Source organism: Ruditapes philippinarum, unplaced genomic scaffold (assembly GCF_026571515.1).
Source record: "Ruditapes philippinarum isolate M1 unplaced genomic scaffold, ASM2657151v2 ctg4855_1_1_1_1, whole genome shotgun sequence".
NCBI lineage: Eukaryota > Metazoa > Mollusca > Bivalvia > Venerida > Veneridae > Ruditapes > Ruditapes philippinarum.
In genome coordinates, this window is record NW_026865821.1 from 12,860 (window position 1) to 31,257 (window position 18,398).

At 31.0% G+C, this 18,398-nt stretch overlaps 1 protein-coding gene across 1 annotated transcript; it reads left to right on the top strand.

The window, feature by feature from the left end:
* Positions 1–694: 694 nt before the first annotated feature.
* LOC132730417 (uncharacterized) lies at positions 695–17,845 on the top strand. Its single transcript, XM_060716337.1, has 12 exons — positions 695–782; positions 1,148–1,775; positions 2,903–3,166; positions 3,777–4,046; positions 4,249–4,802; positions 5,004–5,177; positions 5,882–5,986; positions 6,625–6,664; positions 7,395–7,460; positions 7,945–8,358; positions 8,613–8,730; positions 16,820–17,845. Exons 1-12 carry the CDS (start codon positions 765–767, stop codon positions 17,667–17,669), a joined length of 3,501 nt encoding a protein of 1,166 aa, XP_060572320.1. The 5' UTR covers positions 695–764; the 3' UTR covers positions 17,670–17,845.
* Positions 17,846–18,398: the final 553 nt, after the last annotated feature.

An 18,398-nucleotide genomic window follows, 5' to 3' on the forward strand; every position in this document is an offset into this window, starting at 1 on the left:
AAGATTTTCGGCACATATATCCATTACTGTGACTGAGTAACTTTTGACCACAAAAAAGTTATTAATTATCTCGAGCGGACGATTTAATAACTCGTGATCATGACATAGTATCTCGTGTGCACGATTTTATAACCTCGTGCTCACGACTTAAAAAACTCGTGTCCACGATATCTCTTGTGCGCACGAGATAATTGAAGACACCTACATCATGTCTGTGCCGCTGTATTTACTCGAATAATGAAGGGATATATTTGCTTTAGAAAAAAATGGCGGCGTAATTTGACATTCATATTAAGAAACAACATTTTAATGGCAACTACAATGTGAAATTTCTTTTTACATAATATTCGTTTACACCAAGATCTTGTTAAACACGCTAAATAACATAGAACAATAAACGCGTTACGAACAAAAAAAAATATTTCTTAATCACATTCTTCTCATTTAAGGGCACCTTAAACATTTTTGAATCGTGTTCATTGTAATCTACGGATCAAAATATACAGAAGCCGGAAACTAGCGCCTTCACGAGTTATAACTTCTATAACTGTGTACAAAATGTTATATTAAATCTGTGAAACATTGATACTAACTAGTATGCAAAAAACGCACAGCACAAACGTATTAATAATTTTGTTTTTTATAAAATATTGTATGAAGCACATATGAATTATTATATTTCCTTTCTGAAAATATTTTGTATGCCGTACAATAGGAAGTAGAACGGAAAACATCCCGGCGGACAAAAAATAAAGAAAGTAACAATGGAGCTGCCATCATCGGTAAACTTTATTGTTTGTTGTTATTTTTTCTTATTCGCAGATTATATAGAATATCGTAGGGATATTGTTTTAAACTATTGTAAGACATTTCTTATTGTAACTTAAATATTTTATGTATAATCATTTTATAATGATTGAACAAAACGCCATTGTCGTATTTTTTACTATTTTTTTATATTTGATTGTGTCAAATTTCAGAATTATCACAGTAATCATTTATCATTTTAGTAATTTTAATATATTTTCTTAAAATGTAAGCCAATGGACTAAAACAAGGTCGTTAAGCGACAGAAGTTGCACAAATTTACAAATATAAATTTGAAGTTCATTAATTGAAAAATATATTTCAATTAACGCTACAGCAGAGCTGTGATATAACTAGAGGACATGAATACTACCTGTTGCATATATTGTTATTGGAACAAGCTTCTCCAGTTGCATTGAAAACCGTTATAAAAAGAGAAGAGAAGAAATGTGGAAAAAATATTGGTATTTTGCTAAATGAGAATAGACATAAAATTAAGACCCATTACAAAACAGAGTATCTTCAATTATTTCAAGAAGATAATGTCACTGATGACATTGATACGTGGGACACTCTTCAATTATGTGCTGTGACATTAGTTTTGTTTAAATCTGATCTAACTGAACCAGAAGTTAAAGCCATTCAATGTATATATGATCAGAGGCAAGATATTGAACAATACACCGAGTGTGCCTCTTTAACATTCAATACCTACAACGAGAAACAACATTTATTGCACGATCATTTACTCAAGTTGATAACGTTCATAGATGACAAAGCTAATCTTGATTGTAAACGTATGATGTTTTCATTTGAATCAAAAACAATGAAATTAAGCGAAACACAGATAGACAAATTAACACAGACAAATGATATCAAAACTCATCTTAAAATTGCAATTGATGTAGATGTCGTAACAGAGAATGATATCATTGGCGAACAGAACCACCAAAAGCTCCAGACCAATGGTAAGTATTTGTGTTACAGTATGAAATAAATTGTATTCATATGGTTGGTTATCCTGTATCCAAGTACATTACTTCATGAACATGTTTGTATGCAAGTTTTCAAATATTGTACATTTTTGGCTAAAACGATATAATTGAATTAGATAGCCAGGATCAAACAAAAAATTAGGTGAGCATTCATTTGTGTATATTCTAAATTTGTATTCAACATAAGTCAAACTGAAACAATGCATGGTCAATCAAATGATATACAATTCACTAATATGCTATATGCAAAGTATATCATAAAATATGAGATCGTCGTCAATTTGATAATGACACGAGCAGTATAACGCATCGGGTAACAGTATTTTTACGAGGGATGATATTTGTACTGTTTCTCACAAATTTGTCATTCATTTTATTTCCCCGAACGAATACTGCAATGATCTGAAAACTTCAACTAAATCTATCTGTAACACAATTGAATCAAGATTAACAATAACTCAACTGTCCTTGCCTTACAAGTTGTAAGATGACTTAAAACGTTATTTTTCTTTTATTCTTTAAGGGAATGGTGATTGAATATATCTACCAGTCATAAACATACAATAAGCTGTGTTTCATTTCCATTTCGATGGTATTCTACATCTGTCTACCATCTGTCATGTTTCACTGATAATTTTTTTTGCAGCTTTAATCGTCTGCTACATAGTAAATCCAATGCAATAACCTTAAGAAAACGAATTTTTATTTCTTACTATTCAATAATTCAACCAAAAGAGAATTAAGACGCAAAATACTTTCAAGATGCAAACAACTAAAATTTCTGTCTTTCAATAAGTATTCTGGTAATGGCCCTTCGTGGTGAAAATCGAAAAATAAGAGGTTGAATAGAGAAAAAAACGAATGGCTGCCATTTTGTTTTAGAAAATAAACCAAGTGACCCGTTTTAATACTCTAAAAAAGTAATATTACCTATGTAACAGTGCAAATTTGTTATTTACGTAGTTCACTTGCATTGACTATACAAATAACTCCCAGTGACTTACAGGAAATTAACATTACCAAAAAGTGAGGGGTAATAGTAAACAATAACTTGATATAGCTGAATTATACTCTTATCAACAAAATACAATATATTTCAGGCCAAGCGTTCACTGAAGAACTTCAGAACAAAAGTGTCTACATCAATGATTCAGCTATTTTGACATGTAAACTCAAACTTCCAACAGATGAAAATATTAAGTGGAGGAAAGATTTCAAGCTGGTTGAAATTTCAAACAATTTAATGGTCATGAGCAAGAATGGCAATCATTGGTTAGCGATTTCCCGTGCATCATTGGAAGATACAGGTCAATATTCATGTGTATGTGGCCATATTTCAACTACAGCTGATCTTACTGTTATAGGTACGCTTTAATCGAATTATCACAACAATGCCTGTGTTCTGTTTCAATGCTTAGAAACAGATAAAGATATAATCACACCTAACCATGGCATTTACTATTTATAACTTTCAAGTTTTAATATCTAGTAAGCAAAAGTTATAATTATAACATTGAAATCTTTGATTAGGCTTTAACTTTAGTTTGATTGGCAATCTAACATTTTTATAATTTGTAACTGAACAGTTAAAATCGGAATAGGAATAATCAAAATAGCAATTGATTAAGTGAAATGTAATTGTATGACAGGTAACATGGGCGAATATTAGTAACGAAAGAATATTTGTTACTTTGATTACAAGGACTTGGAAGCGTAAATATTTGTACCTTCGTGAATAACAACCTGCTAGGAAAACTTTGTTGTGACAACATTTATTTTTGGTATCTTTGAGTACACATTGCGAACGAAAAAAGTTTGCCTCATACAATACATCATATTAATGTATGATTTATTTTCAATAAAAATATGTATGTATTTTTATCAATTGCAATATATGATTCAATGTCGAATGATCGAAGCAATTACAAATTTAGTGTGATTCATTCAATTATCATTATCTTATTCATTTGACAGATGAAGCATTAAGTGTGGTCCTTTATTTGCCTGCCAATATTGTGATTACTGAGAATGGAAACATTGATATAGAGTGTAAGGTGAACCTACTTACGAGGAAACCTGTTTGGCGATACAAAGGGGAAATTCTACAATCATCTGGTAGAAAGGTTATACAAGCAAATGGTACTACCCACAAATTGATGATCATGAATGTAACACTACACGACGAGGGTGAATATACAGTTGACTTTGGGAATGTCTCATCTAAAACAGCAGTTCAAATACAAGGTCAACATATATGAATGTTATCTCCGTTTTATTTTACACTATTTATATAATTGGTTTTAATATCTATCAGGTCCTTTACATAAAAGTTCAATTGGTTTTGGTCAAAGCCGGTAAATCTAAAAAGCAAACAATGCATTTAATTTCATACCGATTTGCAAGATACCAGAAAATCATTTGTGCAATTTTCTTCAATTTATTTTAGTGGAAACAGACCTTATCCACAGAAAACAGATAACACAAGAATTGTTCAGAAATTGGATGAGAGGGGCTCTAGCGTTAAAATATTTAAAAATAGGTTTAGAGGGTTTTTCCGACATGGCTGTTCACAAACAACATAATGATCTAATGAAAAAACTTGGAAATTCCTGCAGCACTTGTACAGACGAAAATCTTCTCCCACATAAACAAGATCAATGCCCACGACAAAGAAAACATCAATGTTTATGTACCAAAGATCAGAAACAGAAGTCAAGACAAATGTGTCCAAACGGGGGATTTTGTGGCAACGTTTACAATCAAATAGTTTATAAACATCGCTTTCAAGATCCATTACTCACAAATACAGATATCCAAAAATGGAGCAGTGATGCGTGGAGTGTTGCTACATGCTTTGTTAATACTACTGGCTACAAATGCAAGCGATCAGCTAAAGAGGTCGACTGCGCCGGTTTACTTAGTATGTGTATAAACAACATTGATATAGAAATAATGCTTGGAGAAGTTATCATCGATGGGAAAGTAGATGCGTTTACAAAGGTACATATCTTCACCACAGTAATTAGTTATTGTATGTAATTTCAATTGAACATTGTATATACACGTTTATATTTAGCCTTTATTATGCAAGTCTAAAACAGTCTTTTCAAATTGGTTTTAAAATTGATTAATTTATAAGTGAATTATTTTAGCAACAAATTAAAAATGATACTTAAGATACTGAAGTGTTACTTTTTGCAGGCAAGGGAAGCAAGGAATGATATTCTTCACAGTCCAAACTATGAACTATCTGAAAATCAACTAAACATGTTTATCATAATGTTCAAAGAAGTATTAGAAATCAAGGACAAACATGGTAATACACCTTTGAAAGGGGAGCCAGGCGTAGAAGAAGCATTACGTTTACTAGATATGGTAATTAACATATAAGAGTAATGTACGAGACAAGATTAGCCGATTTGGGATACATTTTATTAGTTCTTTATTAGATTTTTTGTGGATTAAATCGTATGTCTCTCTAAATTAAGAATATATTAATCAAATTTGTAATATTTGTTGCATATTATAGTTAAGCAAATTATATTGTCTACTACTTGTTATTTTGTAACAGATGTATGATATAAATAAAATAGTACGTTCAGGTCATCTTGCATAAGTGTTAAAACATTTTATTGCCTTTTTTAGTAGGTACATTATTGTCCAAAGTGTAAATACATGATTGACTATAATAGTAAGTACATTATTTCCTATAATAGTAAGTGCATGATTGACTATTATAGTAAGTACAATCTTTTTATTTGTTCTAATGAATCGCTCTGTATCCTCTTGCAAACGTGAGCTCGTTACTTTTTGGCTTTTCACACATATTCACAGACAATTGTTTGAGTATTAAAAAGATTGCAAGAATACAGGATAAAAAATGTTCAATAAAGCATATTACAAGTTAACAACTCGACAGTGTGTTGTAAAAAGATTTAACCTGGTAAATCTAAAGTTTATTTAGACCTACCTATATATTACGTCTATGCTTTCAAGGGCCCAATATGCATTTTGTCATTTTTGTTATGACATAATTCTCTAAATTTGTTTACGGACCGGAGTCCTATCATAAATTTCAGGTGCAACAAAATCAGATTGAGATAAACCTTGAACAGGAGGTGAGACAGCTGAGAGAGCATGGTATGTCTAGATTAGAAGAGAAATACCAAACAGCAAGAAAACAGGTAAATCTTATATCTTATGCAATTGAGTAATGTAATAAAATGATTTTACGACCTATAAAGTAAGGCAATGCTGATTTTCAAGTCTCATAATATGGATAATAAGTTAACAAGGTCTTGAAAACGCTGCGATTCTACTGCGATGCTTAAGGACGTTTTCGGGAGTTTTCATATAGACATATAGGCAAAACCAAAACTGTTCAATAGGTGTTCGTCTTTTTATTGTATATGAATCATTACTTAAACTCGTGCCGTTTTACCTGTCATTTTACATGTCTCTCTTTTAACCATCGTGCACGCTTGAGTGTATAGCTTAAAGAGTACACCAAGGCTAACAATACATTCGTGTGTAATGGAAAAGATACAATGTAAATGACATAAAAGTGTTATGATGTAAATTTACTGGTCATTAACGGTTCTTACCTTCTGACTTCTATCTTAGGTATTATGACGGTTGTATCCGAACATTTCCAGTTTCCCGTTTGTATTTTATTGGATGTTAGAAAATAAGGCATTAAATTAATATAATCAAAATAAATATAATTAAATTTAGTTCTTTCTTCGTCGTGTTTATACAATATAAGTGCATGGTTCGAAAAATATATATACTGATGCAACATTTTAAACTTTTTTCTCTTCAGCATGAACTGAAACTTCAACTGATAGAACAACAGATAAAAGGTTTGTCTTTGACTTTTAATTTGAATATAAAATAAGAGCTTATCCTATGGGTCATGATTTGAATCTTAAAGTACGTGCTATCGAGATACATGTGACAGTGTATTTCAAAAATCCTGTGTCCGTTTGAAAACAATTAAATTTATTCTTTTAAATTTCACAAATTTATAAATCGGTTCCTTTTAAAGATGGAACTCTTGGATTTGAATAGTTGATTAGACGTAACTGACATACGGTTTTTAACACATGTTATACTTATATAATCGTACAAAATGTAAAAATGGCAACAAAGTGAAAAAGAATTTAAAAAATAAATGGCAGCTACAAAAAAAATCAGATTTTGAAATGAAAATGTAGTTGAATAGACATATTGCAGAAAATCTGTGTTTGATGATTTGACACTATGAACAATTTAAATAAATGAGGTTATACAAGAAATATTTCGTTAAGAAAAACATTTGTATTTCTATAAAAAAAAAACAATTAAAAGAACATCAGAATTCCAAAACAATATTGCTTGTAAAAGAATAATCAATACATCTTTATAGTTATTATACTTATAATCAAAAATATTCCGGGGTTTGCAGACTTTTACTTATTAAGTGGGCTCGTAACTATGAACAGAAACAGTGTTGTTGTTACTTAAAAAAGGACACGCATATACTATGTTTAGCATAATTGAATATTATTTACATAAGTTTCCATAATTGATCGACTTGTGTTTTCATTACAGATAAAAAGAATGAGCTTCGGCTTATGCAAATTCTAAGATCTGCGGGAAAACAACAGAATCTTAAAGGTACTTAATGAGAAAAATACTTAAAAACTGTGAATTTACAACTGTTTTCAATGAAAAGAAGTCAAAAGGAAAACACATTAAGAACATTATTGATATTTTATACATTCACTTGTTTGGGGACTAAAATGAGAATGTAACTTAAGTGAGTTGAACTAGCTATATTTGAAATACATATATCAGTAATTCATAGTAAAAAAAACAACACTTTTTAAACTTTTCCTTGTGTTTCCTGCATAAAAACTGTGCACAAAGGTGTATATTAACGAAGACGGAAACATGAGTTTTACAGATATAATTACGCAAACTTGCACATTGTTTTTAATATGCATGACTTAGGGCGCAATGCAAACCTGTGTTACATTTATATGGAAAATAATAACGAAACGCAAATGTAACTTATTTGAGAATAGCGCTACATGTTATACTCTATTTGTGCGTGCATTGCACGTTAAACTGTGCATTAATTCTATATTATGTTTTTCAGAGCACTTCTTGCTTGATCTAAAGATAAAAGTTATAGCTAAAAATGGTGAAAAAAGTGCTGAAGGGAATCAACAAGTTTATGAAGTAATGAGATACTATATTAAAGATACTGGTTTGCCTTTGGATGAAAAATCAACTGATACACCAGTTTATCACCTCGTAAATTTGATCAAGGCCATAAAGAAATGCCGTATCGTTGATATTTCTACCACTGACCAATCGTCAATAGACATACAAATCAACTGCCCCAGTTCGAAGGCCATGGAGGACTTTTTTAAGTCTGTGATCAGTAACGAACTTCAACAACAACTGTTTGACCTTAGACGATGGCTACAAGTGAAATATAACATTGAATCGTATGACATAATTGCCAATTGCTCAACAAATGGCATAGAGAAAGCAAAACAACGTCTGCGTAAGTAAAATAAGGATAATAATGATATATGTTATCTTTTATATTTAACAGTGTATTCTGATCCAGTCGGTGCATTTGCAATCAGTGCATATTGACTGATTAAATCAAAATCAGTTTAAAAACATATTTTGCTCTATATCGTTAAGATATGTAAGAAGTATTGAAAAACTTCATACGTTGATATTTTTTTATTCTGTAAACACAAAAACATAACTTTGTACAGATATTTGAAAGAGTAAATCTACTGTCTTCAGACTTTACTGACGTGACCAGAACTATGACTTGTGCCGAGCATCAAAATACACAATGTACTCTCTATTGTCCTGACCATGACACGTTTTTATGTACAGCATGCAGGGAATCAAGACATGGGTAATTATAGATTTCTTGCAATCAGTTATTTATAGTGGTTAATATGGTACAAATGGTATCATATTAAACAAACGAATTTAAAAGGCGTGCAACAATGACTGACAACTTATCTGTCAGAAACATATAAGTTTGATTTCTCTTAAATTATTTGAAAAAAAAAAATAGAAAAAAAGTATAGTTTGACAAAAAAACTGATACCTTTGCAGCTGCTATAAAGGATCTGTTTATCTCTGAAATAGATTTATAATTAATACATTTCTAATTATCCGATTGTTGGTAAAGTATGATTAATATAAACATAAATGTCAGGCTGAGCAATAGTTTAATCTCTTTCATACGACAAAACAACTTTTATTTGCCCGAATTTTAGCTGAAAGCTTGCGAAAATGACTGATAACTTATCAGTCAGAAACATTTTAATATTTGTTAACAAATTTGAACAATATATATAGTTTGACAAAAATAATTATTTTTTATTTTTATATACCACTTTTATTTCTCTTTTTATATAGTCATCACATTTGATAAATTCGAATGTTGGCAGAATAATAAGTCTTCTTGTTATAGCAATTGGCCGAAATCGCATTTGGACTACACTGAGATTCTATATGGCTTCGAATTACTTTTTTTATTTAATAGTTTCTTTTATTTATTAAATACTTAACAGAGTAATACTTATTGAAGAGAGTATCCGCCAGTTTGTCTTTAATATGACACTTTTCGTATATGAATTAAGAATAATACAAGCCGTACGATAAAATTTTAATCGGTTTTTATTATCTTAATTCGTATTATCAGCTATTATGTGAATATGAAAATCATGATAATTGTTTCAAATATTTTTTTGTCTGGAGAATGTACAATTTATTTCTCATTGAATGTCAGAGTGTTGGTTTATTCTTGCATATCAAGACAGTATAATCTACTATTTACACCGACGCTACAAAAACCCCCATGTAGGACAAGTCGCTTGCTTTAAATGACGTCATTGTCTCGCGCCTTTTATGTATGAGTTGCGTTTTAGGATGACATCATTTTACCGTTGTGAATGAAGTTGTAAGTTCATACGCTACTATAAGAAATAAGTGGATAATGAGAATATCAGTTTTCATAACTTCTGTTCTGAAAATAATTGATATGTAATATGCAATAAAAAAAGAATCAAACTCGACAGAGCTTCGTTACCACCGTAAACAGTTACCCTCGAGCTAGATATTTCGGTCTGTACCGGGAGCCAGTGTAAGATTCATATAATATTAAACTTGATGCGAGCCGTTTGCTGGTCCAATAAATGTAGTATTGAATTTACAAGAAAATTTATCTTTGTCACATACATAAAGTAAGAAAATAGTCATTTTTCCATTGACGCACCTTAAGTGTTACGCTAACATTAGCGTGCTTTAACGCTTTGTTTATATACAGTGCAAATAAGGTCACGTCAACGTGTTTTATCACACTAGGGTAGTATCGTTTTTGTAATTTCTGATCGCAGATCAGGAAATACAATGTTGGCATTCAATCTCTGGCACAAAATTTCACGACAAACCTAACAACAACTAGCAATGTAAAAGAAAGAAATATTTTTATTTCGTTACAAGTATCCAACAAATTACAACGCATTCAAAGTTTAAAAGTAGGTTGGATTATAGAATTGTCAATAAATGCACAATCACAAATTACGCGGATGAATATCATTTTAATCAATGAAAATGCTATTCTTATCGATGTCGATTACCGAATACTTAAGAGCGTAGTACAAATATCGAGCAGTAGTCTGGTTCCCTGCCTACATTTACTACGTAAAGTAGTATAACGAAGTATAAGGGGACAGACCTACAGACTAGTCGAGCAGTAGATTATATACAGGCGAGAATATTTTCGCTAAGTTATTTAACAGGTTTATCGTGAACTACATACCTCGAAATTTATAAGGATTATAAACCCGAAATTGAAATTTTAAATTTAGAATTATTTGATTTTATTCAGGCATATTTCGTATATTTTTCCCGTGGGGCAGGGGTAACGCGCTCGTTTAGGGTGTGAGAGGTCTAGGGTTCAAATCACAGTCGAGGCAACTTTATGTAAGTGTCTTTTACAGAAAGTAGCCACGTTATGCATGGATAAAGTGTGACTGTCATAAAAAATGAACATGCAACTCTAGTCATGCAAAATTTCGTTTGTACCAAAATCAAAGTGTAATTATAGTAAACAATCTAAACGCAGTCGCTGCAACTCGGTGCCCTGTAAGATGAATTATAGTATATAAAAATAAACTTATACAGAAAATTACATAGAGATATACAGTACGATTTAGATTGCAAAGTTCAGAAAATACCACAGAGCTTGCGGCCCTTTGATTATTAAATGGTTTTATTACACTTCTGCGCCGCGGTTTATGTGATAATGAATTTTAAAATAGACATTGCGTTTCTTTCTTTTTTTAACTTGCAAGCATAAACCTTTTGTTATACATACTACTTTCTTGAAACTGATCATAGTCATTCTATTTTGTAAACATGCAAACTATTATTGCATGTTCATCATCATTGAATATTAATATCTTTTAGTCAAAATTGGCTCTTCTTTAACAGGGCTGATTACTCGTACAACGTATGAAAGTAACTATCATTTCACGTCGTTTTTGTTCAACGGATTTCTTAGAGGACAATAAATAATTGCTGCTCGCATTGTGCAATAATGACCTGATAATGTCTAAAATGTCATCAGGACCGCAGACCAATAGTGACTTTCATCGCAAAATGGCGGGAAGCATCCAAGTATAAACGTCGTTAATATCTACGTTTAAATATTGTCGTTTATCTTGGTTGTCGCCATTTCTAATAAACCGACAGTCAATATCAACAAATTTGTCTGTCACTCTGTTTAACAAACTGGCAATTGATAGCAGGGATGGGTGCTGACCATTTGAACATATGCTTCTATATAAACACGAAACTTAAACTTACAGAATTATAGGAACAAACATTTTGTTCATACATTTGTTTATAATAGCTGCCATATTTTTACACGCCAGTTTTTTGGCATATGCAACCCATATTTCTGCGCGCTTTAAAAATGAATCCATAACAAAAATTAATTTAAATTGAGCGTGGAACTAGTTTTTTTCTCAATAACAGTACATACGATTATAAACGAAATGGATATAATATAAAAGTGAAAAATGTGTATGATTAATCCAGAAATATACCTTATGTAAGTAAGGGCGCAAGCTTTTTTCGTTCATACTATTTGTATTTTCGCGGATGAATATTTTTAAATCAATGAAAATTTCTTGACTATTTCCGTGAAGCGTCAGCTTATTGTGATCGGAATACAACGCCACCTTAATGGACATTTGTTATTTAGATCTACTGAAAAATAAAGTAAAGGTGTGAACAGGGGCGAATTTAGGGCAATCTACGATAGTCAATTTGAACCATAAGTAAACGTCTTATTAGTTAAATACCCGATAATTTAATTCACGTAAATAAAGCGCCATTTTTAGCGATGTCGATTACCGAGTGCCTCTATGACCATACTTCAGCGCGTATTACACTGTGGAGTAGTGAATTATTATATACATGCGTTTAATTATATTCATATTATACATGGAAATCAAGCTGTTTTCCTTGCGCTGATCACTTATTTACACTATACTCTAGCTCTTACTGACATGCTTAAAAAGTAAAATAAAGAGACTTTCCTGTGTTTTTGTAGATTTCACTCAAGCTTTTGATAAAGTAAGGAGGGTCGGTATAAATTGCTCAAAAATTGTATAAATGTTAAAGTTTTCATAGTAACTGTTATTATGAATATGTACCGTTTATTTTACATAATTGAGCTGTATCGGCGTCGTTTATTTCCGAAAGAGGGGTAAATTTGTCTCCAGGTGTCCTTTTTGTCATGTACTTAAATGATCTCCAAACTTTTATTACAGAATAGTGGAATTTTTGGATCACGACGATCTTACTTTATGAAATAAATACTTCTTTCAAATATTCTTTATACAATGTACAAACGACACTATTCTGTTATCGAACACCGCTGACTATCTCCAAATTTGCATGAACAATTTTAATGATAACTGTAATAACTGGCATCTAAAGGTAACAAATTAAATTAAAATAGTAATTTTTGATGCTTGGTTAACCAGTGATTTTAGATTTTATTTTGGAGATGAAAATAATAAGATATCCAATTCTTACCATGACGTAGGTGTGACATTCTCTGCAATGGTTCGTTCCTTAAAGCCAAATACAAGAATTAAAGCAATGTATTTACTATTTACCAACAAATTGAAAATGCGATGACGACAGTGCGATAATGCAATGGCGACAATACGATATTGATAGTACTATCGCGTTGTCGCCGTCACGGTATTGTTCTGTCGCCATCGCGTTATCGCACTGTCATCATCGCGTTATCGCACTGTCTCATTATCGTTCTGTCGTTATCGCGTCATCGCACTGTCGCATTGTCGCCCTCTTGATTATATAGTGTTTAACATGATAGAATATGGGGACATTTTTTATTTAGTTGTTTCCTTTTTCTTTTTGTATACTGAAAATGAAGCTATAAATTAATAAAAAGTTCAGATGAAAATGAGGCTATGTTAACATTTAAAAGATGCAAAAATAAAAAGATAATTGATAATCATTTATATAGAAAGACTTATAATTTTATTCATAAATCATATTACAAAAATATGTAAAACTAAAATTTTGTAATGGAAAATGGTAATGATAATTATGCAAATTTGAAATGTCTTTGAAAAATACATAATGAAAATATTCCTTAGATTTAACTGGTCAGTAGTACATAAGTTTTCTCGACAAATACAAAGATAGTTCCTTAATAAACTAATTTGTAAGCACTGGTCACTATAAAACACTGCAAAAATCACTTAAGTAATACCTATTAAATTGTGATTGGTCATCAGTGGTTTTATTGTTTTGTAAGATATAGAATTTGTTATATTACTAACATTGTTAAAAAAAGATAACGAGAAATTTACGTCAACACATTTTTTCTATATAACGGGTCAGCAATATTCACTTTAAGATTAACTTAACAGCAGATCCTTCTATAAGTTTAAAGGGTCAGCACAAAATAATCTTTTTCTATAAATATCTAATATAAGTTGTCAGCAATTTTCACAGTCAGCATATTCGAATTCTACTATAACCAACTGATTTTCCTGGTGGGCATAGTGAGACAAGGTATTTCAATGTTGAATAACACATCTATCTTGCTATTTATCCATTATATTTATTCCGGAAAAGTACTTTCTGCTTTTTGAGGGAAAACATGCAAAATTCGAATTACAGACTATCTGCTGGATAACGAATAGCCAAGTACCAACTATAGGTAGGTAGTTGGCAACTACCAACTAACTACCAAATTGACGCTCTTTGTACTATAACCTTTAGGTTTTCATTAATACCTAACATGGGGCCGGTTTTGTTACTTGGTGAACCTAGTGCTCTTATATTTCTTAAAGATAGTAAATAAATATTAGTCGATAGAAAAGTATTGCTGGCTAGTTAAGATATATTAGATTCTGTGTCCACCTGTTTTATATATAGCCAACGTGATTTTAACTCAACACTAAGACACTGCTGATGTATAGAGAAAAGAGATATTTGCCGTGAAATACCTATTCATTTTTTAATGATAGTAAATATTACATCTTGAAATTGCTTTGTGGTTTATGCCATATTTTCTTCTAATACTATATTATCAGCAGATTAAACGAAGTGTGTACTATACTGACCAGTTAAACGTACACTTGTAAAGCAGAATCTGCCGACCAGTTAAACATATACATGTAGTAGAATCTGTGAACCAGTAAAAACTGCTGACCAATTAGATATAAAGAGAAATATGTAATTAAGCCTTGAATATCGTACTTGTATTGTAATGCCAGTAAAAATAACAAATTCTACACCTCGCAAACACATAAATTCACTGCTGAGTAACTAAAATATAAACGAAATTGCTTAAGTGTGTGTTGTTTTTTTTTTGCTTATACTATATTGATAGCAATATAATGTACTGTACGTCATGCGGAAATAAGAGGAACAGCTAAATGTACGTGAAGTAGAATCTGCTGGCAAATAAAACATAAAGGAGAAGCTGTTGACCACTTATATTAGATATTTAGAGAAAACATTATATGTTGTGCTGACCAGTTGAACTTATAGTAGGATTTGCTGTTAAGTTAATCTTATCGTGAAAATTGCTTACCCGTTATGTTAGATATATATATATAGAAGAAATTATGTTATGAATTTAGACCTAAAGTTCTTATTTTTTAACAATGTTAGTAAATATAAAACATTAATAAAACCAATGATGACCAAGTAAAAGTCTAATAGATATTACTTAATTGAGTTTAGCAGTATTTTCAAAATGAACAATTTTGACCATTTAGATTTGTTAATGAATTATATTTTGATTTATCGATAACAACACTTACTTATTAGAAATAAAATACGTATTTTTATTTTCTGTATTTTCACTTTGAAAATTTATTCTTCATTGCAGTGAAACATATTTTCCGTATTTTCACTTGTGTCTTGCCGAACAACTTTTTGCTCTAAATACAGCCAATATACTAAATTGTAGGGCAAGTATTTCAAATTGTAATGTCAAAAAGAGATAAATGTATAAAAAAAATACGCAAATCATAAACTATTTTTTTTCCTACCACTCGATAAAAGTAAATACTGTATTTATAGGGAAAAATTGAAAATCCTCTGTGTACTACTGACCAATTAAATATTTTTTACCATTTTCATCTGAAATCACTAATCTTTTTTTAAAGTTGTACATAAAAGAATTTATAACATGTTCCGTGTATGTTATATGTAACCCTTTAACAATTGTAAAATGTTACTTTTATCAATTTATAATTTGATTCAGACGTTTTCATAATAAAAAAAAAACAACAAAAAACCCAACAAACCCCAAAAAGGAAGTAAAAAGAAATCTATTGACAAATTAAAAATATTTTCCCATATTCTATCATGTAAAAACACTAAATAATCCAAAGGGTTACAATGCGACAGTGCGATAGTGCGATGACGACAATACGAAGGTGCGATGACGACAATGCGTTAGCGCGATGGCGACAACGTGATAGTACTATCGCACTATCTTATTGTCGCCATCGCATTGTCGCACTGTCGTCATCGCATTATCACATTGTCGCCATCGCATTGTCGCATTATCGCACTGTCGCCATCGCACTATCACATTGTCGTTTGTTAATCTCGGGTACATGTTTTCAAATGTACATTTAAAATTTTTTGCACTCTTATTGTTTAATAAACTTGGTTATATATGCATTCATAATATGGAACAGATTGCATTTATTCTTTCCAGTAATGACGGATACATAATAATTATGAACCCATTTACGCTCGATACTCACGCTCGATTTACGCACCAATGCCGCTCAAATCACTGTAAAAGGCGACAATGAGCCATCTATTATAATAATTAGATATAAATAACTTAATCAGGAAACAACAATGATATTCGGATAGCAATTTAAATAAAAATCATTAGAAAATTGCAGTTGTAATGTCACAAGGCATATTAAATATATTGGCGAATATTCCCTTCCATAGGTATTGTCTTTGTTCAAACCTTAACGTACACGCCCTTTAAATACATATTGCATTAATAGTTATTGTTCATAGTTAATTCAATTTGAAATTAATCCGTTGTTTGTTAGTAAGTAAGTAACGACTTTATTTAAGGTGGCTTACACATTCGGTTTTCAATCTTCCAAGTGGGTCTCAGCTGAAGTACATAATTACAATGAAAAAACAGTTTACATATACACCATAAATACACAACGTATATACACAGGCGTCATATTGAAATGTGAGCCATGTTGTTAAATGTCTATAATTAAAGTCATGTCATTAAAACTAGTGTTAAAGTCCATAGAACTTTCTGCACTATGCTAGATGATTGTAAAGCTTGCGTTTATCGATATTTTTGTTTGTGATCTATTTTTGCATTCATAATCACAAATTGACATTGTGTCAAATTAATTATTGATTTTCTATTTATACAGCAAATGTCTTGGAATAAAACAAGTTACATCTGAAAGGCCTTACGTTGAACAGAAACGTCGTTTCAACATCAAAAGTCTAAAAGGAACTTATAACGTTATGATAAATAAGAATTTGATACATGGAGATAACAATGATCAATTTATGCGTTATATCTCTAGTATGTGCATGCTTTCTAATAATGAAGTTCTCCTTGCCGATTACGAAAATAAAAGACTGAAGAAATTGAACAGTTCGTACAAGGTAATAAGCTACTGTGATGTACCTGAAAATCCCTATTCTGTATGTTATATAGGCAACGATACAGCTGTTGCTGGTTTAAGAGGCAATACCATACAGTACGTGAATGTGTCAGGTAAAATAAACCTAAGACAATTGGTGAAGCTAGATCATGAATGTCTCGGTCTAGTTTGTCACGGTGACACACTCTATGTTAGCAGTGGAGACACAATTTACAAATATGACAAAAACTGTAAACAAAAACAAGTTCTCTATCATTATCCGAGGATAATCGACAGTCCCTCAATTGCTATAAGTGACAATGGTGAGCGAATCTACTTAAGTACTGATACAGGTCTAACTACAATAGATGCCAATGGAACTCATTTATTCAGTTCACAATTTGAATACTATATCATACGTGATATATGTATTGCTTGTGAAGGTATTATTCTTGTATTAGATGAAACAAAATATCTTCATCAGCTGGATAAGCATTGGGCTGTAGAAAGCATGCCATTATATGATTTAGTTCCGCGTTCTATGTGTTTCGACAGAGAAAGATGTAGACTTATTGTTGGTGGTGATAATGACAAGATATATGTTTATAAATGCGAGTTTTTGCTAAGTTAAGAAATAGAATTCTTTTAGTAAACCAAGAAGCAAATGAAAAATGCATAGCTAAACTACTTTTGTTCATCAAATTAATAAGTTTGTAAGTTGACTTATTTATTCCTCGAGTCATTGCTTAATATTTTAACGTCGGACTTTTTATCTTGAATGTATTTGTAACAAAATGTATATATTACAAAACTTTTTCATAATAAAGGTTGAATAATTACATTTTGAAATTTTTTAAAACCTTAATTGGGATAATTAAACAACAAGTCAATCTTGTGAAAGGACTAACGAATGAATTGATATTGAGATTGATATATCCCGCATATTATCATTTCTACTAACAGTCCTACACGCCTATTTTGTCAAATCGTGGCAAAAGGTAAAAGAAATTTATAGCTCATATGAAAAAAAGAAACTTCATTCCAATTAATCAACGAAAAAAAGGACACAACATAGGCATTTATTGTGAAGACTGCAGAATAGAATTAAATTAACGTCGTATTTGATAATTTCAAACCTTTACAGTGGGAAAAACAACAGTGTCCTCATCGCGATTTTGCGTGCCTCCATGTATTCGTGAAGTAAAATTGAACACATTTGAAATTAAAACCGGTTTAACATTATATTTTTTTTCATCCGGATGAGATTTTTTGCATAAATCTGAACAATCTTCAGAGGTCTGACAGCTGAGGCAGTTAATATACTGTTAAATAGTTACATTATTGTTGATTGAATTTTATT